General features: G+C 50.3%; 10 protein-coding genes across 10 annotated transcripts; 4 read left to right on the forward strand and 6 right to left on the reverse strand.

Moving 5' to 3' along the window:
- Positions 1 to 107: 107 nt before the first annotated feature.
- Positions 108 to 1,995, reverse strand: K489DRAFT_376256 (uncharacterized protein). Its single transcript, XM_033603876.1, has one exon. The coding sequence runs from the start codon at positions 1,962 to 1,964 to the stop codon at positions 285 to 287; it is 1,680 nt and encodes a 559-aa protein (XP_033462895.1). The 5' UTR covers positions 1,965 to 1,995; the 3' UTR covers positions 108 to 284.
- Positions 1,996 to 2,760: 765 nt separating this feature from the next.
- Positions 2,761 to 3,964, forward strand: K489DRAFT_428319 (Thioesterase/thiol ester dehydrase-isomerase; the record flags this gene model as incomplete). Its single annotated transcript, XM_033608332.1, has 2 exons — positions 2,761 to 3,049; positions 3,147 to 3,964. Exons 1-2 carry the CDS (start codon positions 2,935 to 2,937, stop codon positions 3,962 to 3,964), a joined length of 933 nt encoding a protein of 310 aa, XP_033462896.1. The 5' UTR covers positions 2,761 to 2,934.
- A 566-nt stretch (positions 3,965 to 4,530) lies between these two features.
- Positions 4,531 to 5,910, reverse strand: K489DRAFT_376258 (alpha/beta-hydrolase). Its single transcript, XM_033603877.1, has one exon. The coding sequence runs from the start codon at positions 5,698 to 5,700 to the stop codon at positions 4,747 to 4,749; it is 954 nt and encodes a 317-aa protein (XP_033462897.1). The 5' UTR covers positions 5,701 to 5,910; the 3' UTR covers positions 4,531 to 4,746.
- Positions 5,911 to 6,544: 634 nt separating this feature from the next.
- Positions 6,545 to 8,709, reverse strand: K489DRAFT_406675 (uncharacterized protein; the record flags this gene model as incomplete). Its single annotated transcript, XM_033607280.1, has 2 exons — positions 6,545 to 6,817; positions 8,035 to 8,709. 2 exons carry the CDS (start codon positions 8,707 to 8,709, stop codon positions 6,545 to 6,547), a joined length of 948 nt encoding a protein of 315 aa, XP_033462898.1.
- A 505-nt stretch (positions 8,710 to 9,214) lies between these two features.
- K489DRAFT_406676 (uncharacterized protein) lies at positions 9,215 to 9,712 on the reverse strand (the record flags this gene model as incomplete). The annotated part of the gene is made up of 1 exon (XM_033607281.1): positions 9,215 to 9,712. The coding sequence occupies one exon, from the start codon at positions 9,710 to 9,712 to the stop codon at positions 9,215 to 9,217; it is 498 nt and encodes a 165-aa protein (XP_033462899.1).
- A 1,754-nt stretch (positions 9,713 to 11,466) lies between these two features.
- Positions 11,467 to 12,269, forward strand: K489DRAFT_428323 (uncharacterized protein; the record flags this gene model as incomplete). Its single annotated transcript, XM_033608333.1, has 5 exons — positions 11,467 to 11,622; positions 11,683 to 11,760; positions 11,827 to 11,923; positions 11,997 to 12,061; positions 12,131 to 12,269. Exons 2-5 carry the CDS (start codon positions 11,684 to 11,686, stop codon positions 12,267 to 12,269), a joined length of 378 nt encoding a protein of 125 aa, XP_033462900.1. The 5' UTR covers positions 11,467 to 11,622; position 11,683.
- Positions 12,270 to 12,817: 548 nt separating this feature from the next.
- On the reverse strand, positions 12,818 to 13,279 carry K489DRAFT_367145 (uncharacterized protein; the record flags this gene model as incomplete). Its single annotated transcript, XM_033602834.1, has 1 exon — positions 12,818 to 13,279. The coding sequence occupies one exon, from the start codon at positions 13,277 to 13,279 to the stop codon at positions 12,818 to 12,820; it is 462 nt and encodes a 153-aa protein (XP_033462901.1).
- A 1,588-nt stretch (positions 13,280 to 14,867) lies between these two features.
- Positions 14,868 to 15,611, forward strand: K489DRAFT_331331 (uncharacterized protein). Its single transcript, XM_033602138.1, has 4 exons — positions 14,868 to 15,133; positions 15,196 to 15,227; positions 15,287 to 15,483; positions 15,554 to 15,611. The coding sequence occupies exons 1-4, from the start codon at positions 15,084 to 15,086 to the stop codon at positions 15,566 to 15,568; spliced, it is 294 nt and encodes a 97-aa protein (XP_033462902.1). The 5' UTR covers positions 14,868 to 15,083; the 3' UTR covers positions 15,569 to 15,611.
- A 4,616-nt stretch (positions 15,612 to 20,227) lies between these two features.
- Positions 20,228 to 20,836, forward strand: K489DRAFT_419156 (uncharacterized protein; the record flags this gene model as incomplete). Its single annotated transcript, XM_033608205.1, has 1 exon — positions 20,228 to 20,836. The coding sequence occupies one exon, from the start codon at positions 20,228 to 20,230 to the stop codon at positions 20,834 to 20,836; it is 609 nt and encodes a 202-aa protein (XP_033462903.1).
- A 793-nt stretch (positions 20,837 to 21,629) lies between these two features.
- K489DRAFT_367148 (uncharacterized protein) lies at positions 21,630 to 22,205 on the reverse strand (the record flags this gene model as incomplete). Its single annotated transcript, XM_033602835.1, has 1 exon — positions 21,630 to 22,205. The coding sequence occupies one exon, from the start codon at positions 22,203 to 22,205 to the stop codon at positions 21,630 to 21,632; it is 576 nt and encodes a 191-aa protein (XP_033462904.1).
- Positions 22,206 to 23,404: the final 1,199 nt, after the last annotated feature.

Genomic DNA, 23,404 nt, shown 5'->3' on the forward strand with positions numbered 1-23,404 from the left:
GTATCAGTTTAAAGCACCGCCGATTTCTACAGGGCTGATTGGCTTTGAGGATCCGTCCTGACGGAAAATTGCGCAGCAAATTCCTCCTACATCTCTGGAAAGTATGTGGGCAGGTTTCAACAAGACTGCAATACGGTGTGAACTAATGACGGGTAGAATCCTCCATGAAAACAAAAGCGTGATACGAGCAGACGCCATCACGCGACGACAAGAACGTCCTGTCATGGTGCAAATTCGATCTCTGTCTAGGCCTCGAACGCAGTTGCGTCCGTTCTCTCTGCAGCTCAAATTGATGCAGGTATCTTTGCGATCGCCTTGTTGAAGGCACTAATGATCCCGCCGTAAAGCTCTCGTGTCGCGGCTTCTCCCGTGTTCGTTTCGGTCCACAGCGGTTCGTCCACTCCGTCTGTCCGGAAGAGTATCGTGCGCAGCTCACGCGCAAGCTCTTTCACACCTTCGAATCGAGGCAAAAACTCATCCAATACCTTTTCGAATCCTGGCTTACTCATGTCCTGCGTCTTGTATGAGATTCGCTCTCCAAAGTCGGGTTTTGACCAGTTGCGAAGAATGCTCGTATCGGGTAGCTCCTCAGTATTACCACGCACTGCCATCCAGATAAAAACATACAAGAAAGACTCAAGATCGTGGCGATAGGTGTGGTGTTTGCGGTTCATCACGCCGATTGACATGAAGAGTCGACTACCATGAGCGGTCCTGCCATCTGGCAAGATATCATCCAGCTCCATTGCGAGGCCGAAGTCGATCAGTATACCTCTTGGTTCTTTGCCAGATTGCGATGCACTACTCCCAGAAATCATGATATTTCCAGCTGAGATGTCTTGGTGCAGTATGTTGTTCGAGTGAAGAGATTCATGGGCTCTGATTGAGTCGACTATGGCTCCCAATAGCTGGCGTACGCTCGTGAACTCGCTTAATTCCGTTGCGAGTGGGGATGTGACAAAACACGAAAGCGTCATGTTTTGCAATTCAAATTTCATCGCTGCATCGTCACTGCCGTTCGACAATGAGACAGGCCTCACCGAGTCAAACCCAAGGCCCTCTCGGAGACTGGCAATAGACGTGAGCGCCTGAAAATCAACAAGCTTCGTGACTCCCCACACGTTCCTGTCTGTTGCAAGTTTCAGTGTTATTTCCTCTCCCGGAACGTTGACGCGCTTGTGTTCCCATTTGACCTTACAAGCCCAATCCCAGGTGTCGGAGGATTCTGTCTTGCCTTTGTACACTACAAGACCCGAGCCGAGGAGATCCGAATCTTGGCAAAGAGGTGACTCGTCGAGAACTAAACGCTCGCCGCTGCTCATCGTGATGTATTTGACGCCCAGGTTTGATAGCTCGGGCCATGGACTGACGCCCAGTTCGTCAGGATCCATGACTGTGTAGGATGCCAACAAGTCCTTGATGCGCTCCAAATCGTAGTCGGCGTTGAGAAAGCCACCGCTGTAGACCCCCGCTCTGTCGAAAATCCAAGGCTCAATAGAGTTATCTTTAATAATGAAGCTGTGGAGAAACATACGAGCTGGCTGATGCACAAAGACATGACGAGCTTGTTCACAAAGGTCCAGAAACATGGTCTGCCAAGAACAGTTGGACGCATCATGGAAATAACCGAGGGCCTGAACGTGTGGCCATGCTGGATCAAGTGCCTTCTCGGCATAGTTCGCTAGCACAAGCCGAATGTGTTGACGGCAATATGGCGGGCTCAACGATGGCGTCGCTAGACACCACTCCGTCATTCGTCCGTGTTGAACGGCCTGCGTCGCGTTCAACCACATGAGAAGGCCATCTTCAGATCGTATTGAGAATTTCGGTGAGGAGGTCCACGATTCTCGTGACTCAGATACTCGATTCGCACGCTCAAAGTACTTGGCGTAAAACCCGTTAACATCCCTGTGAATTCTACTAGAGATGTTGGCGGTAAGTTCTTGGAAGAGTTGATCGCCCATTTCGTCGAAACTACCTCCATATGAAGATAAGAATGCACCCAAAATTTGGATTCACGCAAAAGTGGGACGCAACAAGCTTTCAAGGAATTTCTGCGGTACATGACGCTTTAAAGGTCAGCAAAAGCCTGTGCAACATGAGCACAACGCCTGAAGAAGACCTCATGATTCTCGACTGGTGAGAGGCCTTAGTAGGGTTCTGCAACCCTAGGTAGGCAACGGGTATCGTCGGATTCTTCGAAGATTACGGTATTGCTTCTCCGGGCATTTTGGAAAATCGACAAGGGTTGGATATGTCTAGAGCTGTGCGTCTCTCAATCCCTCACAGTGGTGCAAAACTGAACTGCGTCGCATAGAGACACAGCGGCATATCACGACATTCTTTCAAGCGGGTTCCAAACACCCGCGGGCAGCTTTTTCAAGGGCATCCGTGCAGTCGAAATGACCAATGCCTGCCCAGTGGAACAGCTATGGGATTCCGACCTGGAAGTGACTTTCATCAAACCCACCTACAGTTTCCGATAGGGCTGACAAGTGATGCGGGTTCCGTAAGTCGGGCTAGTCTCTGTCTTGCCACGTGCTAATATTCACGTCCCCACGTCACGGACTGCACGAGAAGTTGCTTTGGAAATCAGCGCCTCAGCGGATGGTAACGAATATAGCTGCATTATGACAGCGTAGAGAAAATTCAGCGAGATTCGAATGTCCGTCGACATGAGGCTCATCATATTTATCCATGAACCGGGCGATGATCGAAGATAGACCTTCGCGTGCGGCCCCCTACCGACACACCAGCGGAGCCCGGGTTCGCCACCTAGGGTCCCCACGATTGCGAGCCCGAGCCGCATTCTCACATGCCTCGGTCCTGCTCGGCACGTGGAAACCTGGCTCGTCGAACAGCAATTAATCGAAGAATCTCTACGATTTGTCTTGATATCTTTCCCTAGAGCAAACGGGGGGCGCAGGTACAAATATGGCGCAGTCTGTGGTCGAACTCGTCGCATTCGACAAAATTGATTCAGATCTCTACGTATCCCGACAACATCCCGTTCGCATGGGCAATGCCGCCGACATTGCTTACGGCGAGTGTAAATTAGTATAAATCGCAAGCTTCAGTTAAAGCTCATCATCTCAATATAGGAGGATGTGCGCTCGCGTTCGCGCTCAATGTCGCATCCGCCACAGTGACCGTGGACACACATCGGGTATATTCCGCCTTGGGCCATTTTCTGTCTGGAGCCAAGGCCGATCGATGCTTCCGTGCCAATGTCACGACAATTCGTGACACTGGGAGCTTCGCAACGCGGACCGTCATCGTCAGTCAGGTCATGGACGATGGAGCGGTGCGAGCAGTACTTAGCGCTCACATTGACTTTCACCGCCGCGAGCCAGAATCGCTGCTGAACTACTCCGTGCCGCCGCCAGCGCGGGCTAAGGCGTTGGCAGATAGCTGGGACCATGCTCGCACAACCGAGGAGATGCTCCGACTGCCCGGTTCCAGCAAGGGTGCAGTACGCATGTTCGAGAAGACATTCGAGCCTGCCAGGCGTTTCTACGAGCAGCACGCTGTCCCGGACAGCCTCGCCACGCAGAATATGTACGGCTTACTGAAGGACGCGCCAACGACACAAGACGATCTCGCACTCGTTGACAAGGCCTCATTCGATTGGGCGAGGTCGCGGCACCCGTCGCGCAGCTACACTGAGCAAATTTGCACAGTCGCCTTTCACATGGACGGCGCGATCTCCTTCATCCCACTGACACACAGCAAGTTGTTTCTCACCGATGTGAAGGCTTGCAGTAGCCTTGATTTTGCCTTACGATTCTTCGACAATGATCCTGATTTCAACAATTGGCACTTGCGCGAGATTTCCACCGTGACAGGAGGCGGCGGCCGGACTTATAGCACCTCACGTCTCTTCAACGAGGCCGGAAAGCTGGTGGTGGAGATGAGCCAACAAAGTATCATGCGTCCCTTTCCTACAGAAAAGTCGAGCCTCTAAGAACGCGGGACGTGTCGGAGAGTCATCGTGACATTATCAAGACATGACCACAAATTGTCTTTGCGAATGCGCCTCGGAGCCTGATATTACTGTATGTTCGCGATGACTCCATTACCCCGGGTGATGTGGATGGTCGTACACCTCGACACCAATGCGCATGTAGATACACGCATGAATAGATCATGGGTCCTCGAATGTCCAAGTCCACCTGCACATTCCTTGTGTGATTTGACACGATAAAACTAGTAAAACTTTGATATAGACTAGCTGAGTAATTGAATCGACAGCCTCTACCGCCTTCGGAGTGGACGAAACGAGAAGATAGTCGAACTTGGTGGTTTCCTGTCCGAAGATTCGTGATGCAACGTTCCACAACCAGAACAGGGTTCCTTGGCCGTTGGGAGTGACTGCGTGTAGTGATGTCGATTGCGTGGTGGGAAATACAAATTCAGGCCCGACCAGGCTGCAGATTACCAGCGAGGACAAGTGACAAGGACAACTCGCGGATGGTCTATTAGACGGTCATGGGTTGGACATCCAGCTATTCACGAGGTGCTGAAGATTTGCAGGACAGAAGCAGGATGTTATAGTGATATCTCAGGAGGTATAGACACGAAGATAGCTAGAAGGTCCAAACCTAAGCGATGCGGAGAGGTAGAGAGGAAATGCTTCGATCGTACCATAGTATTCCTGCTGCATGGATCAATGTGAGAGTTGAGATGGGCTAATATACATCATGTACATAAAAAATCAGGGCCGGATGCGTAAATCATACGTATCCATCAATCGTCGACGTCTTCCGCTTGAGTTCGTGCCAGAAGTTCTTTGAGTATGTCTTCTTGATGTCGTAAAACAAGCGAAAGATGCCCGTGGCCCTCAAAAATATTGACCTTGGTTCCAGGCATGAGTTTCGTCGCTCGATTGACCATACTCATGGGAATATTCGCATCGAGGTCACCGTGCCAGACTGTAACACGACGAGCGTCTACGTTTGCCACATCAAACTCCCACTCCGTCCCCATAATGTGAAAGTCCCGTACGGCACCCCGGCTGGAAAGTCGAAAGGCGTCCTGTATCCCACCTATCATGGTTTCGGTTAGAACGTCATTCTCCAGGAATTCTTCCACGCATTCCTTGTCGATTGGGGGCGTCGGAAGCGATCCGAGATTTGCGCGCATTTTCTCCTTCAATGCTTCACGGTCTGATGATCGAGCCGCTTTGCCTAAGAAGGTTTCCAAAGCGAGCTCAGCCACCCAGGGAGACCAAGCAGCCATCTTGAATGTTAACCACGTCGGTAGCATCATGCCAGCAGCACCAAACTTCATAGGCCACATACCCGAAACAGTCGTGGCCGCTACGAGGCGATCGGAGCTGATCTCATGCAAGCATGCCAGCACGTGTGGTCCACCACCGGATACGCCCAGGACTGCGAACTTGTGAATATCGAGATGGTCGGCTAGAGCATGGATGTCTCTGGGCCAGTCAAGAAGCCTACGATGCTCTTGGAAGCTTGAATGGCCTAGGCCGGGACGGTCCACACCGATCAAAGTTATACCAAGCTTGCAAGCAGTCTCGCTCAGCATAATAGCTTCGCGACGACTACTCGGAGTTCCATTGAAGTAAAAGAACGGTACGCCCGCATTATTCGTCAGAGCGCCGTATCTGCCAAAGGCTAGAGTACGTCCATCCTCAAGTGTGCAGGTCTCCAGTGGAGCCCCTAAATTGACGGCGCTCATATTCGAAGCTGAATTCGTTAATCAGACAAAGTTGGATACCGCGCTTAGCTGGAGAAGTCGTTAACCAATGCGGCTTCGTGTACGGCTAATGTCGTTGTTGATAAATCTGTATCACGAACAGTCCCTGTACTTCTGCCGTTATGCCGCCGCAGATTTCAATGCGCATGCAAGCAACTTTCATACATGAGGAATAAAGAATGTAGTGACTTTTACCAGCGATTGCCGCGGATACTATACAGAAAGCATGAGTCAAGATGAGTCGTATCTTAATGCCTGAGGCCACAACGCGCCTGCCAGGGAATTGTGATACAAAATTCAAAACACTTGGAAGCGACAGCTTTTGTTTCACTCGACACACTACAGCATACCAACATGTAGAAGAGTTTGTCAGGTTAATGGCTCCCGTAATGGGAAGAAAGTTTACACTTCAGAGATGACGAGCGATAGTCCCACGCGAATTTGTTATCCGCTCCACACACCGGTTGCGATGTATATGAAGCAAGCTAGTTGGTCTGAGGTACCGACGACACGAACTAGATTCGAGATCAGAGAGGTGCCAAAATCAAGGCCGTTCCGCATTCAGAATTTCCTATTTCGTGCTGCCGTCTCGTCCTGCGTCCGAGGCGGCATAAAATCAGGCTGTCCCAGAATGTTCAAATGAACTGCGATAGGCATTCATAGTAGTGTAAATCTGGGTACTGTTGTCTGCGGGCAGGACATAGAATGGCAGCACACTAGCATTGAATGACCACGAGGCGTTGACATCCTTGTCATCGGCCGACAGGGAGAAGGTCAGAAAGTTCTCTGTTTTCACGTCGAAGAAGAACTCAGCGCGGCTGGAGCCCTACTCAATGGCTTTGACATAGTTGAAGTAGGGTGTGAAAAGGAAGGAGGGAATGATCGAGTAGCGATAGGCAAAGTTCGGATCGATGGTGTTGTCGGAGACGTGGGAGAGTTGGTTGGAGGAATCATAGGCGGCGCCGTGGGTGGCTATGGGTACGTCGGAGGCTTCTGTGGCGGTGACGACACGGAAAGAGACACTTTCGTAGTCGGTGATTGTGCTCATGGAAGGGATGTGGTTGGTGGTGGTCTCGGTTGGACGGTTTGATGCATGCTTCTGTGAGTCATATCCAGCTAGAATTGATTCGGTTGACGTGAATTGCGGTTGGAATGGAAGAGGTTCTACCAGCAGCTACCGCAGTATTCGAGAACAGAACCAGACTGGCTATCAGACTCTGAATGGACATGCGAACACACATGGTCGATTTTGTTAACGTCTATAGTGAGGACAGAGCGATGGTAGGTTGATATTTGGAATTCATCGTAATCTTTAGAGGTAATTGTCGGTCTCTTATAGAACGAGCCCACCTGGCGACAATCGAAGCGTCCATGACCTAGGTGCGTGGTTGATGGAAAGGTGTGGCATCTACAAGGGTTCGCTGATGCAAAAGCGTAACATATGCTGACCAACAATGAACGGAATGAGGGCTAAAGATACATTGTTCCCTTTGGAATTTGAAGCCATTTTCGTCTCGAGGTAACGTCTCCCTGCTTGATCCGTCGGACTAGCCTGGAAGCTGACTGCAGGCGTGCTGCTCCCTTTGGCAATAAGCCAGCGGGGTGCGCGCCATTGGGGTCGTTTGTCCTGCTAGATCTTGTAAGTCGCCGAGTCAGGCCGGTCAATTCGATGCGGAGCTTGATTATCGGAGCAACTATCGCAGCGACTCTTCCGGCTTCAACGTCAGCCGAATTGAACGCTCGTCCGGTGAGATCAGGACCGGTCTGCATTAAATTGTCGACGTTGCCGCGGTCAATTCTGACCATCCATGTTTCGGTCCATCTACCAAGCGCGCGCATAGACAGTAGCAGAGAAAGCCAGGAGCGGAGGTGATGGGAAAGCCGATATGTTTCTTGAGCGCCTCCGAGAGCAAGATAGTGTCCTATTCTTTACTCTTCTTTGGTCAGTCCAAGTGCGCGATCGAGGAGATTGAGCCTGACCGCCCCGGTGGATTAAAGTCAAAAGTAGACAGAGTAGGGCAGAGGTAGCGCTAGATGGGATCGGATAATATCATTGGAGCAGAAATGACGTCGCGTAATGATCTACTAGCTCCATTATGGCGGTAGAAACTTGAATGAATTAGCATTCACCACAGCAGTGTACTGTACAGTCTGTCATGACCCATAGATCTGGGTATCAATGAGCAATATTACGCTGGGGAGTACGTTACAAAGAGCCTAGATTTCGATTCATCCGATGAAACGATACATAAAGGGAACGAAATATACAATCAAGCCCCTTAGGAGTAGTGAGGGCGCCTCTCTTGGAAATCGAACTGAGCCTGTTGCATTGACTGCGACCGACTTTCCATCATATCTTTCCGAGATGTCCTGGCCGACTTCAACCATTCCTGCAGCAAGGTCCAGAAATGAGAGTGGTGACTTGGCTTCCGTGAAGCTGAGTACGAATCCATTGCGCTTGTCGTCCGTCAAAGCCCCAGGTTTGATGAAGGTCGCGCTGACGAGCGATTCCTCTGATTTTAAAAGCTGCTCGGCTGCCTTCAGGTCCTCATAGGTATGATGGAACGCTCGATAAAGAATGCCGAGGAGGAATTTCGGTGTCCCTGCCATGAGTCTGTGCTCAGTTGATGCCGACGAAAGCACGATGAGCTTTGGTAGAGCCACCTGCTGAGTGCGAAGCTGCTTCAATGCTGCGATGATCTTGGTCGAGAAGTCATATACAAGTGTTCCGCCCGGTTGGTTGCCCGGTGGGGCGAGAGCTAGGAAAGCAGCTTTCGTGCCGCGGAGACAGCTTGCCAACAGATCGATGTCGTCAGCGCTGCCTTCGAATGTCTGGACATTTCGACTTGATGAAACTTCAGGCACGAGTTTTTCTAGCTTGTCGCGTGATCGACAATACGCGTGAATGTGATTGTCTGACGAATCAAGGAGCACTTTCATCAGGGCAGTGCCGACGTTTCCTGTAGCGCCAAATACAGCGTAAGTAGGCATGGTGGGAAAGAGATGGGCGCAATTGATAATCGAGAATTGCAGATGTTGTAAGATGTACAATGAGTGCTGTGCTTTCCTTCTCAACATATATCTATTCAACTGCTATAGAGAATTCGCTTAAGGGTCCCAAGGTTGATGCCTGCATGCCTTTCATATTCGGAATTGATCATGTCCGATTTTCCCATGCCTGGATTTCTCTTATTGCTGTACTGCCACGACTGCGTATTGGTGTTTGCGACCGGTCCCTACGCTGTCCTTCCGGGAGTAGGCGGGGCGCAGAGCGGCCTTTCGGGGAATGGTCCCCCGAAGGTTACGATAGGGCGATGTTGTTAATTGCATCATCGTCAATTTGTGCCTCAGGCAGGCATACAGAACTTATTGCCACGAGAGGCATACGGGCTGAAGCCGCGACGAAACGCTCGACAATCCTAGCTGAGTCTCGGATTCTCAGCTCGCAGAGCCACACTTAACGCTATAGTTGACGTAGTCGCGCTTTGACTCGTTATCAGCTCAATGAGGCGCCCTCCACCAAGCTGGTCCGTGGGTTGCTAAGCGCATCCGTCGCAAAGATATGTTCGAAGTCATAACCATAATACGGATGCCTCGCGGTCACACCGTACTCCTGTCGACCACTTCGGCCAGCGCCACCATTGGTGCGCGGGAGATCCGCCGACCAGCCGTTCCCACTGGTGAAGACAAGATGGCCGCCGTTATTTGAGACCTCGGCTTTGGCACCACCGTCGCATGTGAAGTGCCAGACGGACTTCTGAGAGGCCCAGAGATGGTCTTTGGTCCTACATTTGAGGGCCTTGCCGTTCTCCCAGACTTGTAGCGCTAGTCCGTCGCCGCCGGCGACGATGGCGTCAAGGAGACATTGGTGACTGGCTGTCTGGGCTGTTACGCAACGAGGAGCGTCTGGATTGCGCTTGGAAGTTGTTGGGCTGGCAAAGGTCCACGGCGCTGTGCAGAGCAGTGCGAGTGGGCATACTTGGCTGATGCGCATTTTGAAAGCCAGGGTGTTGCGGGTGATCTTAGTAGTTCGGAATTGCTCTGCGAGAGTTGATTTCGAGCTCTAACTTATATCTCATTTCAGTCGAGAGCAAAGTGTGTTTCCCTCGAGAGCTCGTTTCTTTTTTGGGGCACGTCCGTAGGCAAGGCCTCCCATGTGTAGCATTTGATCTTCAAATGAAACATAGTGTAAGCTTATCGGAGCCGCCTTTGGAGCATGAATCAGCCCGGAGGATCGCATACCGCCAGATGCCATGACATGTCAAGAACCGACGTTTCGAGATGTCTCGAAATGGATCCTTAAGTTGGATCAAACATTGAAGCCCAGCCAGGATCCAGGCGTCCAAGGGGCGGCTTATGTACCAGAAACGCCATCTTGAACCTTTAAAAAAGCAATCCTGTCATGCAGTAATGTTATACCTTGTTCCAAGTTATCACGCGACATGTCCGTGATATGGAACTGGGCATTTCAAGTGCGGTCTCACCATAGTCTGTTGTTCGAAGACTGATGAGGCGGCAACGTGTCGCACACAACAAACGCGCTCCAGCGCAGCCCTAAATGGACTTCGGAGGCGCTCCACGACGAGCTATTCAAGAGGATCGGTTGCTCACTTGAGACGTTTCTGTGCAATCTCAAGAATATTGTGTTCAAACTCCAGGTATCGAATGATGTTTTGAGAGGGACGTGTTGACTTGAGAGAGTAATGCTGAATCATCCCGAAAAGTCACTGCCTCGGCAAGAACGAAGCCAATATCGAGAGGCCATAATGGCGTCATGCTGACAGTTGTTTCTGCGCTTATCACGTGACCATCACGTGCCTGTCCTCCGGATTTCAGCTCGGAGATTGGCAAAGTCCTGCGATACGTATGAAGCCATTGGGCAATTCCTCGATCGATTGGAAGGACGTGGGCAGGACAGCAACAAGGCCTCCGGAAACAATGCCGTCCCGCAGTGTCATTGTCCAGTCCTTCGACCGGCTGAGAGGTTTGTGGTCGAGCAGGAGGGACAAAACGTGCGAATCGAACCCAACCGGACGTTGAAGGATAGGTGCGCTACCAAAAGCCACACTGTCATGCATGGAAGCTAAAATGAAGCTTGATGGCATTAGTCTTTTCACGCTCTCCGGCATGGTAGCACACGCGTACTGTCCTTCTCGAAATTCGCGATGGTAGGACACATATCCTGTCCTTCTCGCATGTCACTACCCCGAATTCTCAATTTAAAGCGGGGCAGGCTCCATGTCCTTCTCGCATAACGATCGGCTCGACGGAGGTGTGCACGCAGCAAACTGTGTGGCATTGGCTCACTCAGCGGTAGCTGCGCACGTGGTGATGATTGAAACGAAGCAGAGAACTGCGCGCGGCTCATTTCCTTTTGCTTGTATTTACCAATGTCGTAACAGAAACTCTTGTTAAGACCCGATGATCGACAATGACGGCTCCTTCGGCCAACTACAGTACACGCTTGCCCGTGCCATGCTCTGCAGAAATCATCATGATCTTCGGCTATGCTCTATATTCGCCATTGGGTACGCAGACGCTAATCTTTCTCGGTTACACGTAGGGCAATCACCTGGAGAACCAAATTAGTTCAAACCTCTGGGAGGACATGTCCCCCGCAGGAAAGATACCACGTCTGATCGCATTACACTTTCAGTTCCGGGGAGCGAAACGTAGCGGAGATTCCTGCAGGCAATGTAGACTATTGATCGTACCTGAGTATGACGCAAAAGGACAGTCAGATGGACCACAATGGCCTCATCTGATAGGACTCCGACTGGTTCACAAGATATATAAGTCCCGGCAGTATCTAGTCTGTAGAAATTATCAGCAACACATCATCCAATCTTCTCAACAACAAAACAACAAGTCCTCTTTATCAACCTCTCCCACTTTACCTTTCAAGTAAGACTTCTTACCCGCTCGATAATTTGGTCGACCATCCACTGACACAACAATCTACAGAATGAGGACCACTATTGTCATCGGTGTCATTGCCGCCTTCTTCGGCGTTGCCCAGGCCACCACCTACGCTCAGTTCTGGTTCGTACATCAGTCACAATTGAAAGAACCCACCGGAACCAAGCTGACGTTCCCCGCCCTTTCTAGTAACGACAACGCTTGCAATGATGGTTGCGGTGAGAGCGTCTCCGTCGACAACCCCGGCTGCTTGAACGAGAACGGCCGTCAATCCATCAAGTTCCACGTAAGAACAGGCCAATCCAAGCTGTTGTCTACCGAGACGCATGACACTACGGTGTGCTGACATTTTCTCACAGGACCTCAACCTCGCACAGGTTTCCTTGGTCTTCTCGCCTTCCCCCAACTGCCCTTGCCAGAACTAGTAAGTCCCAGCCCCAGCCGGAGATTGAAGCAAATATATAGAACCGAGTTCGCTGACATGACCCGTTAGCTGTGTCGACAACATCTTGAACTGTGGTACCGACTTCGGTCTCTCATGCGCTGGCCCGTCTTGCTACGACCTCACCACCTCCCCCGGTGCCCAGTCTTTCCGTTTCATCGGCAGCTCCTGCGAGAGCAACAACTGCTAGATCAGTAAATTACCAGGAGGAAAATTGGAGAGGCGGAGAAGCATCTAGATCTGGGAAGGATGTTGAATCTCAATGCGGATTGTATCAAGCATCTTCTTTAGCCACCCCTGCAATTACACATCCCTCTACTGCTACTGCCATCTTCGATTTCCAAGGATAGAAATTCTTTCCTCGACTACTTCTGTCGAACAAGGTTTTGTTTCACCAGCATACGCTACACTTCGTGGCTCCTCTGCCAGGGATTATGGGGGCAAGCATTCGCGAGCCGATGCGTGTTTGAATATTGCTCACTTATAGTGTGGCGGAAGGCCTTCACCCAACGAACGTGCCGATCTCTCCTTCGAGATGCCGGGTGACTTGTAATTCTGTTATTTTTGACGCCGCCACGTAGCATCTCAGAATCCAGGACTCCGTCGCGGTCGCGATATCTCTATTGAAGTAGAAAGATGTTATCTTCTTGTTGGCTTAACTTCGCATCAAGACACTCGCTAATGTCGTCATCATTTGGCAGATTCGGGGCGGTTCGTATCTAAAGGGCGCTGCCACGCTCATCTTATTTGAGAAGAGACCGGGCCAGGAAGCTTCTCAGTAAGTCTCGCGCAATGCCGAGCGGATCGAGCCCGACACGTTCCAGCACGGGCGTGGGGCCGAAGTACCAGTCGATCAGACGCCCGAAGTGACGCAACGGTGAGAAAGAACAATATCGACGCTGCATGGGTCATCATTTCGACTACACGAATTCTATCCTTGACACGGTTCTGGGGAAGTTCGTCCTCCCGAAAAATACACGCAACAATTACGAAAGTTTCCCCGGTCCGAATCCAGTATTCCGGATCCCTCATAGCTATGCATTTACCGATGTTGGACGTTGCAGGTTCCTGGAGTTCGGAAGCAAGCCTGATATAGTTTGACAAAGATGGATTGGACGGCTGAAATGTGATTGGAGCACCAGCAAGAATGCCCTGGAGCTCGGATAAGATCAGATTGGTGGGCAACTCGTAGTTGGCCATTGTCTAATAGTTTACAGCAGCAGGAAAACTGTCCCAAGAGCTGTCGCATATCTGGAAGATGTCCCAGGTGGCTACAGAGACCAAAGTTAACGCAGAGGAACTCCTGCTCTTTAATCCTGGTAAGAATCATATCAAGGACGCGGCGGCCATAGCTAAACGGAATCTTTTGATAGCAGGATGAATGGGAGGACGTGGATAGTATGACCGCCCCTTCTTATATTCTTACTACCTACAGTAGCAAGATTCATCCACTGGGTACCGTGTGCGGGTACCGCAATTTTGCAGCAAATAAAAATGGCGAGAACGAAGCATTTCTAAGGGTGATACTATTTGGTTGGGCGGCAGTGCTACATGAGTTTCTTCTTTGATGGCTATCCGAAAGGCATTAAAGATGTTTGGAAAAGAACACCGCACGTGCGCGTTCCGCTTCTGCGCTTTGATGATGCTCCTATTTTTGACTGGTCCTCTAACATCTACTAGCTATGACAGGCTAAGTACAAGCAGTTCTCTCTCGACACCATGTGTGCAGAAGATTATTCAAGCCTGCTAGTGGTTGGCCAGAGATACTTTTTCCCTCATAGGGCTAGTCGCAAAGAACAATGCGTATTTAACACGTTTTCGAATCGACCACTCACTACCTCCATTTGCTTCACGACCTTCTAATTTGAATTGCAATACGATGAGCATGACGCATTAGACGGCCTTTGCTGCGTTGCAAACTCGACATAGATGGCTATTTACTAAATCAGATCAACATCTTTACTCACATCCTGTCCGAGTAGCTCTGAATATCAATACCGCTTTCCATCAAGGCCCTGCAGGTCTGTCGCAGAGCGACGGCAGAGGACACGGAGTTTGCTCCATGTGGGACTATCCATCCTCATTATGTAAAAGCCAGGATTCATCCCGGCACTATGACGGGCGCCAAGTTTCGCAATGCCTCGTAAGTTTGCCAGCACACGTGTAGCACTTTAGAGACTGGATTTGTCCCTTTCGCCCGAAATCTTGATTCGCCTGTCTCTGGGCACAAGACCCCCATCTTGTATTGCTGTCTAAGGAAGCTCGCCGTTAACGCTCACACTCTACAGTGCTTCGAAACCTGGGAGTAGCTTGCTGTTCAGAGGTCTATCTCCGCGTTCTTCGAAACGTGAGGAGCTACGCTCTTTAATCCATGTATAGCAGAGGATGTCGCCGACGGATCAAAGCTAAGACTTGTGTACGATTGTCGAATAGAAATCAGCGTCAAATGCTGTAAGGATCAGGGTATGATACACGACCATAGCAGGCTCGACCAATAATCATGGTTCAGCCGGCGTGTTTGTACATTTTGGGTAACCCTGTCGATCAAAAAAGGCTACTGAATATATTGAGGAACGCTAAATTCACCACGAGCTTTCAGCCGTAGAATTTGCCGACAGACAGTAAGCCCTAATGACGTACATAGGCCTACTATTGGTCAAGAACGCGGACCACCCCTAAGTTAGGGCTTTTGATGTCTCAAACACTCTACCTAGGTTGGAAGAATTATCCGCGACGACACTACCAGGGCTGAGTCCACAAACGAAGGATTCCCAGCTGAGATGATTGCAGTGATGATCATGTCGTGAATACGATGGCAGAGGTGACTGAGCTGAAACTGGGCTGAAATTTTTGAATGCTCTATCGACGCTGTTCGTGAGTCGAAAAAGGCATATAAGAGGACCATGTCGCCCCAGCAGATAGAAATCATCAGCAGCACAAACACTCGAACAATTACAAGAACAATTATTCTCTACCAACTACAAACATCGCCTCATTGATCACAATGCCTTCCTTCAGCACTATTCTCAGCGGCATGGTCCTCCTCCTTGCAGGGTACGTGACATTGTTTCGCTACTTTATTATATTGGAGAGAACACAGCTAATTTCGCCAACAGAAGCGCCATGGCAGGACAGAACTGCAAGTGCCGTACGCCTTGTCCATTCATTGACCTACACTTGCCCTTCTCAATCTAACACATGTTCTAGAGGACCCAAGCGGTACTGGACCCCAGTACAATGACGCCACCGAAACTTGCTGCGGCAAGCTTCAATGCGGTGGTCCAGCAGGCATTGGCGGCTCTTACTACCCAGGACCCAACCACCAGTGCTCCGCCAGCGGTACCAACTGCCTGGACTCGGGAGCTTTCGTACAATGCTGCAAGGACCTTGGCGGCCCAGGCGCTGTAAGTTCTCGACTCTCTTCTTCGACCGCAAAGAAGTCGTGCAAAGCTGACACTTATCTTCAATTTACAGTACTGCTGGAACTAAAAGGTCATGTCAGGGACTTGGCCGGCTTGAAATGGTTCCCGATGACGCAAATGTACCATTCAGCGGTATCTATCTTCGCTACTATCGATAGAACTGTCAATCATATGAATACATTTGCCTTTTGCGGATTACATGAGACTTTCGGTCGCACAGCGACTAGATAAGAATGTTAGAATTTCAGAAGAGCAGCAACAGTACTGACAATAGATCTGTAACATTTGTCACTGGGGTAGGACGGAAATGACTTCGCGGTACTGACCTCGAGACCGCTGTCGAGTCCGGCGGTGTTGCTCGTGTCGACGCGAGTATAGTGTCTCTTGTCAGCGGAGTTTCCTGTGCGAGGCTCACGTACCAGCGTTGACATGTGTTTCTCGCGCACCACGTAGATCAAGTAATGAAAGGCATTCCTCGATTTCGTGGGCTAAACTTGACACGTCTTGAGCTTATCTTACTTCACGTACTGCCTGGAGCTCGGTTCGGCGGATCAATCCTAGGAATTGCGTTCAAATCGCAGCGCTAAGAGTGGCTAAGTTTTCATGTGACGCGATTACTTGGTCGGCCCCGCGTTTTCAGAGGTCGTTCGTACCGCCTGGGGTAGCATTGCGCGCCGTCGAGATACGGGATTGTGGTGACTTCTCGCGAGGACATAAGTCGCGTGTTAGCATCGCATTCGCAGTCGACTGTGCCACAGAGCACATCCTGAACATGAACTGGCAGACATCGGCCCAGCTCGTTTCGGAGATCACAAACTTGAATGTAGAGAAACTTACGGTAGTTCCGAGATATTGACGAAGTCAGAAGGGCCATCATTATGATCGTCATCATCATCATCAAAATCTTCACAGAAACCCTCCCCGCCATCAACGCCGAGGAAATTCCGCCAACCCTCCCTCTATGCCAAAACCGCCCAGTGAATCTGTCAGACGCTGCTCTCCTGCGACAAGAGTCATATCCAGAGGTGGTATGATGGGTTTGGATTTGGAGCTGAGACTAAGGACTTGAGAATCTCTTCCTCCTCGCATCCTTCCTGGTCATCGTCCATTAAGATTGCTATGCAGGTCGAGGTGGTTCTCGATCAGGGCAAATCGGTCCGGATTTCTCGATTCTTTCTTTCAAGAGAACGACTGAATGAGAAATGGATAACCTAGGGGGAATTATATGACATGTTTTTCATCCCAAGTCGTTAACTCTTTCGTTGTCCTCGTTCTCGTGTGTGTAGAGATACGATTTGTGGTAATCGTAATTTGAAAACTGTATATCAGCGATGATGGAACGGTAGAAAGGCGAGATTACTCGGGTCAAGCAGCAGAACGATGAAGATTTGAGGTCCGATTCGATCAAGACGAGGCTGAGATCGATGAGAGTGGATCTGGGAAATATGTAATGATAGACTGCCGTTAACCGCGAACCCTAAAATACACATGGGCAACGGAGCCTTTACACCACTCGAAAGATTCGATGGTGAGAGTCAATCTCCCGCCGTTTCGGGTTTCGGAACACATGATACCCCTAGGCTCTTGTTGAAAATGTATGCAGCAATCTACTTGCTCTCTGGGAAGAAGATGTCAGGCGCAAGTAGCAATCCGACCCTTTGAGAGTGTTGTCGAAGAGGTAGTTTGTGAAGCGATATATCCAGAACAAAATCGCATCATGTCACCAAAATTGCCCAATGTGGTGGTTCGAAGGTAAAATCCATCGTTGCCAGCGTACGAATTGCCTAATTGGGAAGCATGTATCGCATTCTGAGAGAAGCGTTCGTACAACCAGGATCGATGGGCCCCGTGTTCGATTCACGGTCGACGCACTCTTTTGGCCGCAGAGTCTTTTGTCCTCACACTCTTTTTCATTTTAGGCAGCCTTGGATTTTGCAATCTCGGAAGTCCTTGAATCCGAAATTTGCACAAACGCCCACACACCGTCCTCCTGGTGGCGAAGTGCATGCAGCCCGCTGGCCAAGAGTCGAAATCCTGGAAAAGACCTCGGGAGGTTCAAGTTTTGTATCAATTTCAAGTTGTGGGTTTCGAGCAACGAGTTCACGGTGTTGGGTCTCTTCTTTCGCGCGTCTAGGGACCGAACCGCTTTGTGTTTACAAATTGCTGTACGCCGAGCGTGCTAGGTGTCTGTAGCATCTGCTTTCCCATCGTGAGGGATGTATATTCAAGTGGATGCGCCTGGGGCTTCGTGCCACCCTGCCTACTCGGTGCCTAATTTGGTACATACTGTACATACAGTACCTACAGTACAGCAGCCTTGGTGGCACTCCCGTTGTCATTACATATCCAGGGTCATAGAGGTATCTGAGGTAAGTATGTATGTATGTACATGTATGCACACTGCGCACGGGTAGCGTTTCACCCAGGCGTGCCACGGCAGCGGCGGCACCCCTCGCTCATTTAACACATATGTAATGTACATTTATCATGATGGGTATTTTGATGTAGAGACTAGGCCTTGAGGATCTTCGCAGGTCGCTCTGGGAGTTTACATCTGCCACCTTGGGCAGGTCTGTAGGTGTCAAATGCGGCACGCTGGGCACACGGTGCTTGAGCGCGCCGCACAGCACAGCTGGGGCACAGTATTCGCACGTACCGAGTACATGCGTGCCGGTGAGCAGCACTCCCGCCTTTGCTTGGAGCCACTAGGCGTACGATCCTAGAACTCAATCACTTCGGCTAAAGAGTTCTTCCATATTGCTAACAAATCGAGACCCGATGACTTCAAATGGAGCGCTCGCCCTCAGTGAAGATGTAGTCGCACGACTGCCAGAGTCCAGCATTGATCCCCAAATGTTCGGCACATCGTACGTCATATCCATGGAGGCGGCGTTCGATTCAACTTGCCACCCCCTTTCTACGAAATTGGGGGATCAACTCCGACATTCATGCTGTGGGTAGCTAATGATTCAAAGATGAGCCGTTGCAACAACACTGGCGCCAGCCTCACAAACAGACTTGTCCCGGTCGGAGGACCGCCTCACCCTGCTCCCGTCGCAGCGTGTTACACGGCTTGCAACGACTACCCAATTGGCCGAAGCCGATACCCGTCGTGGATTCGCTGCATTAGCGCTCATGCTTTGGACCTGGCGTCGGAGAGTCCTGCAGAGCAGGGCGATGGATACATTTTTATCAAGCGAGGTGAGACCATGGGGGCAACGAAGGAGCCTACGACTGCATCCATGGTCTCTCAAAGAGGGGGCCCGGCGGCATGTGCACATCGAGAAGACTGTCGAATTGCAAGTCAGGCACACCAATCCGAATTGTAGCCGGTCAAGCTGCTCTTAACCACTGATTTTGTGCAACAGAACTCGCAGCAGCCAAAAAGCTCGCATGGCAAACAACCTTCGGCGTCCCAAAGTAGTTGGGACCTGGGAACTGTCCAGAGGCGACTGCAACCTCATCTCAAACGTGTCGCCGCCGCGCGCTGAAGGCACCGTCAATTGCTACATTTTATACGGCTCAAAAACGAACGGCATGACCCGGACGCATGTATAGCTGCATCGACGCTTCGACGAGCCCAGTGATGGCCAGACATCCCACTGAGTTGTCCAGAAGATGCAACTTTGCACGCACTCTTACAAAGGCAGCAAAATACTCGAGTATGTTGAACGATTTCTTTAAAATCGTGCTACTGCAACAAAGTCGAGGACGTGGAGCGTAGCCGACCATCTCACGCATTCCACTTGATCGGCTCTCCTGGGCTTTCTGTCTACATGTTCCTCGAGTTCCACACTTATGTAACTAGCTGTAAGTCATCGCTAGCGGGTATATGGAAGAGAATATTGCCAAGCTGAAATTGCCAATTAACAAGCTTCTCGCACTCGGTAGTGTCTCTCCGGGGGAATGCGTCGAGAATACGTCTCTGGAATGCGAATGATTGTGACTTCCACCTACTGAACAATCCGCGACACAGTGCTTCGAACCCAGGGAGGCTCTGATTCAAGGCATTGCCCCTGTAGCTCTGCGAACTAGAGTGATATTCCCTATCACGATGATGCTTGTTTTTCAGGAATCACGATACCTACTACTGGTCTTCGCTTACAAAGCAACAGTTACCTCCGTACTAAATTTAGTCAAGGTAACGCGTCACGATCGCATGAGACGCGACGAGGGCGGTCATGGAGGATGGATCGCATGTGCATAGGTCATCCGCGCCCTTCGCCTACAGCATCAACATTACCAAGTCCTGAGCTTCGCACAGACGGAGACTCTCATTGATGAACACACCTCTTTTGGTTTACAAGCTCTGACAAGGTACATTTGAACCAAATTTCCAGTCCATCTCATCGTTCAGAGGCAGGTGCGAACTGTGCGCAAACTCATAACACTCGTCGTACCTGGGCTCTCCTCCCGCTGTTAATCGCTGTTGACATTCTTTACAAAGATCGATTGGACCACAAAGCCCAACGAGTTGATGACAAAAATAACTTGCTGCGCGACGCTGTCAATTCGAAGCACATGCTGCTTTTCGCACAGCTGTAGTATCGCTCAATGATCTCTGCTATAAATATAAAATGCGAGGGAAGATTTCAGTCATCCCGCTGCGGCACAATCGTTCAGATCGACATTTAAACCGACTTTCATCCTGTACAACGGTGCAACGTTACCACATTTACTATATTCAATCACTTTCGACTCGACGCTATTACCAACCAGACTGGCAATGGCAATCCTTGCAATGGCACGCATGCATCTCAACAGCATCACAACGGCTCAAAGTTCGTTGCCAGAGCTCTTTCGGGTCAAGATACTCGTGACTAATGAACCGCGGGAATCAGGGGCATTTCAACCAGAAATAATGGCTCCAGACACAGCAAACACCGTCGGGCAGGCTTCACACGATATCTTCTTTACTATCGATCCAATCTCGGGGGTATTGTCGCCTCCTTCGCTGATCCGTGATGTGTCGCGAATCAATGACAACTCGTTTACATCGGCAGCGGACCGGAGCCACAACGCTGGCAACGTCTCAACGATTGCTTTTACTTCAACCTCTCATGAGACACGGCGCGCCTCAAAGCCCCCGATGCCGCCATCAATGGACGGAATATTACTAGCTACACGCCTGAGCACAGCCGCCGCAAGTCCGATGGGTGAGGATTTGCTCCCGGCGAACAACTTTGAGATGGAATCGATGGAATTGATGTCCAGTGACGAGATCACATCAGAAGGGCTCAACATATCCATCGCAGACATGTCGCAGTCTCCTTCTGAAGCTGGATCTTGGGTTAGCGAACGGCAAGAGATCCATCGCGGCCGGTTCGATGCGTAACCTCGAACAACAAGTCCTGGTGCCAATGGATTTCTCAAACATGACCATGCCTGCCAAAGGAATCTGTGTATTGAGGCGAGACCTGCCGATCAGGTTGATCTCGCGATTACTAACGTGTTAGAGCGCTCGCTTACACGATGCTCGTAACGCAACAGTCATACCTGAAAATTGTGAAACCAAGGGCAATGGTATGAAACAGCAAATACCGCGAACCGATTTCTGCGTCGAGCTGAACAATTGCAGTCTCCGCACCAGAACATCTGACCCGGCCTGCAAGATGAGGCTATGAGCCCAAGGACAATACGACGGAGCGCCAGAGCGCTAATAATAGCAAGAGAGTGATTGTCGAGTCTGCCAACACAACCCTCAAGATTGTCGTTGTATCAAGTTACAACTTCAAATGGTCCAAGCACGACATCGAACCTACAGAATTGGAACGGTGATGCATATGTTACGAACAGCCACGGCGGTCATTGATACTGATCAGAGGGATGGAAGCGCTGAATTTCAAGCTGCTGAAAGCATTACAATTGAAGTCTTCCCGGTGTCTCCGCTCCCTCCTCGCGAATCTTGTATAATAACGAGTTCCGCCAAAGTCGTGACCCTGTTCCCTTTTGACACACTCATCGAAGTCAAGGACCCGAAGAACAAAAAGCAGTAAAGGCACCCAAAAGCTCTTTCAGTTCACATCTTTTGGAGTAGGAACAGTAACTCATCCAAGCGTCCTAAACTTTTTCCGATAGCCTGCAAGTCATTCGACAATTTCCTGAGCAATCTCCTTCCGTGTTCGACATCAATGGAACTTTTGCATTCGAGGTTGGATTCCGAGCACCTGGTGCATGGTGTGCCACTGCATTTTACTTTCCTCGCTCGACAGTGCGTACAAGCCTGCATTGGGTATTAGCAAGAGCTCTGTTATGCTGGGACCCCGTTTACGTACTTGACTAGTACGGGTTCGGATATTCGAGCTTTTGGACGGAGATGATCGTTTCCGTTTCCTCGGGTTCATCGCTTCACTCTGTTGGTCGTGCGCAAAAAGATGAGGTGAGATGGCACTGCCGTACGATATGTCGGACCTTGAATGGTACAGTTCACCCGACGGGCACTCAGCACCGACGGGTCGTCCTCTCTCTGGAGCCCAGAACGAAGTAGTGTTGAACGGAGGTAAATGTTGAGCTGACCAGCCTGCTGGAGAGAGAAATTGGCCGTTCGGCGGGAAAAGAAGAGTAGAATGGCAATGAGCAGGGAATGATACCTCCGTCAAGTCTGATGCATAGGGCAATTGACTCGTACGTGGAGATTTCGTATCAAAGACTCCGAGGCTCGGAGCCTGGGATGCAGTAGAGCTGAAGTCAAGATTGTTGGCCATGATGAGAAAATTACTCGACCTTGTGTTTCTTCCACTTGGGGGGGGATTTATACCTTTTGGAGCTAGCCATTTCCTACCCATGAATCATGATCGACACGTAGAGGGGAGTTTGTACCAGATAGTTCCAATTGTTGCGACTGTCTCCCCCTCCCTCATGGACGCACGTGCTTTGCCCAATCCGAGTCAACGCGCGTCGCGAACGAGAGACTGGTGCCCTTCCATCCGCACGTTATATATACAACAGAAACTCTCAGTAATCGTCAGCAATACACCGATTTACCAATCTTGGGGAAACAGTCATACTGGAGCGACCATCCAGATCGGATCGAACGAAGAAGAAAATGAATGTCCCAATATCGATCCGTGGAGCGGTATGTTTACCACGCCCGTTACCCTTCTTCCTATAATCTACCCTCTCGTCTTGTTGGGAGACGCTTACAGCTGAAGCAGTCTTTCGAGTCAACGCAAATCGTCGGCGCCCAGCTCATAACGATTCAACGACTAATAGCCCAGGGCGTGGATCTCAAGAGCGCTCTGCTGAGGATCCCGCAAGAGAATGCGAACAGTGTGAGTACGTCGAGCTTCTAGGTTGTCCAATTATCTAACAGCACGAAAGGTGGATCGAACGCTCTGGCAGCACCTGGCCTCGTCTTCCGTCAACGGTCAGATCGCTATTCTTGATGTCATATTCGGCGGTGAAAATGATCGAGACTTCTACTTCTACCTTGGACAGTGTTCCAAGAGGCCTTCTGGAGTATCAAGTTGCATTGACTCTGGGTGGATCAGCAGAGGCGGCCACAAGCAAGTCCGGCTTGCTTGACTTGCTTGACTTGATCCAAATGCGGTTAGTCACCAAGTCAAGTCGGCCAGGTTTTTATGAGTAATCAAGTCAAGCCGTAGATTGAGACTTGCTTGACTTGCTTGACATAGGTCTTGGCATAGATCTAGATAATACATGTCGCGTACACTATGGCGAGAGTCACTCATCCGTATAGATTAGGGTCTCAGCGTGACCCTCCAGCTGCAACCCAAACCCTTATTTTCCCCTGCGGATACTGCCGGCGTCCAGACAGCCAATCAAAAGCTAGTAACCCCGACGTCACCTCACAGCTGACCTCCGAGTTACTCTAGAGACACGCGAAAAAGAACGCTATTCTACTCATTATTATGGCCTCAATCATTAGTGACGACTTGTCAGA

Source organism: Dissoconium aciculare (assembly GCF_010015565.1).
Source record: "Dissoconium aciculare CBS 342.82 unplaced genomic scaffold K489scaffold_2, whole genome shotgun sequence".
Taxonomy (NCBI): domain Eukaryota; kingdom Fungi; phylum Ascomycota; class Dothideomycetes; order Mycosphaerellales; family Dissoconiaceae; genus Dissoconium; species Dissoconium aciculare.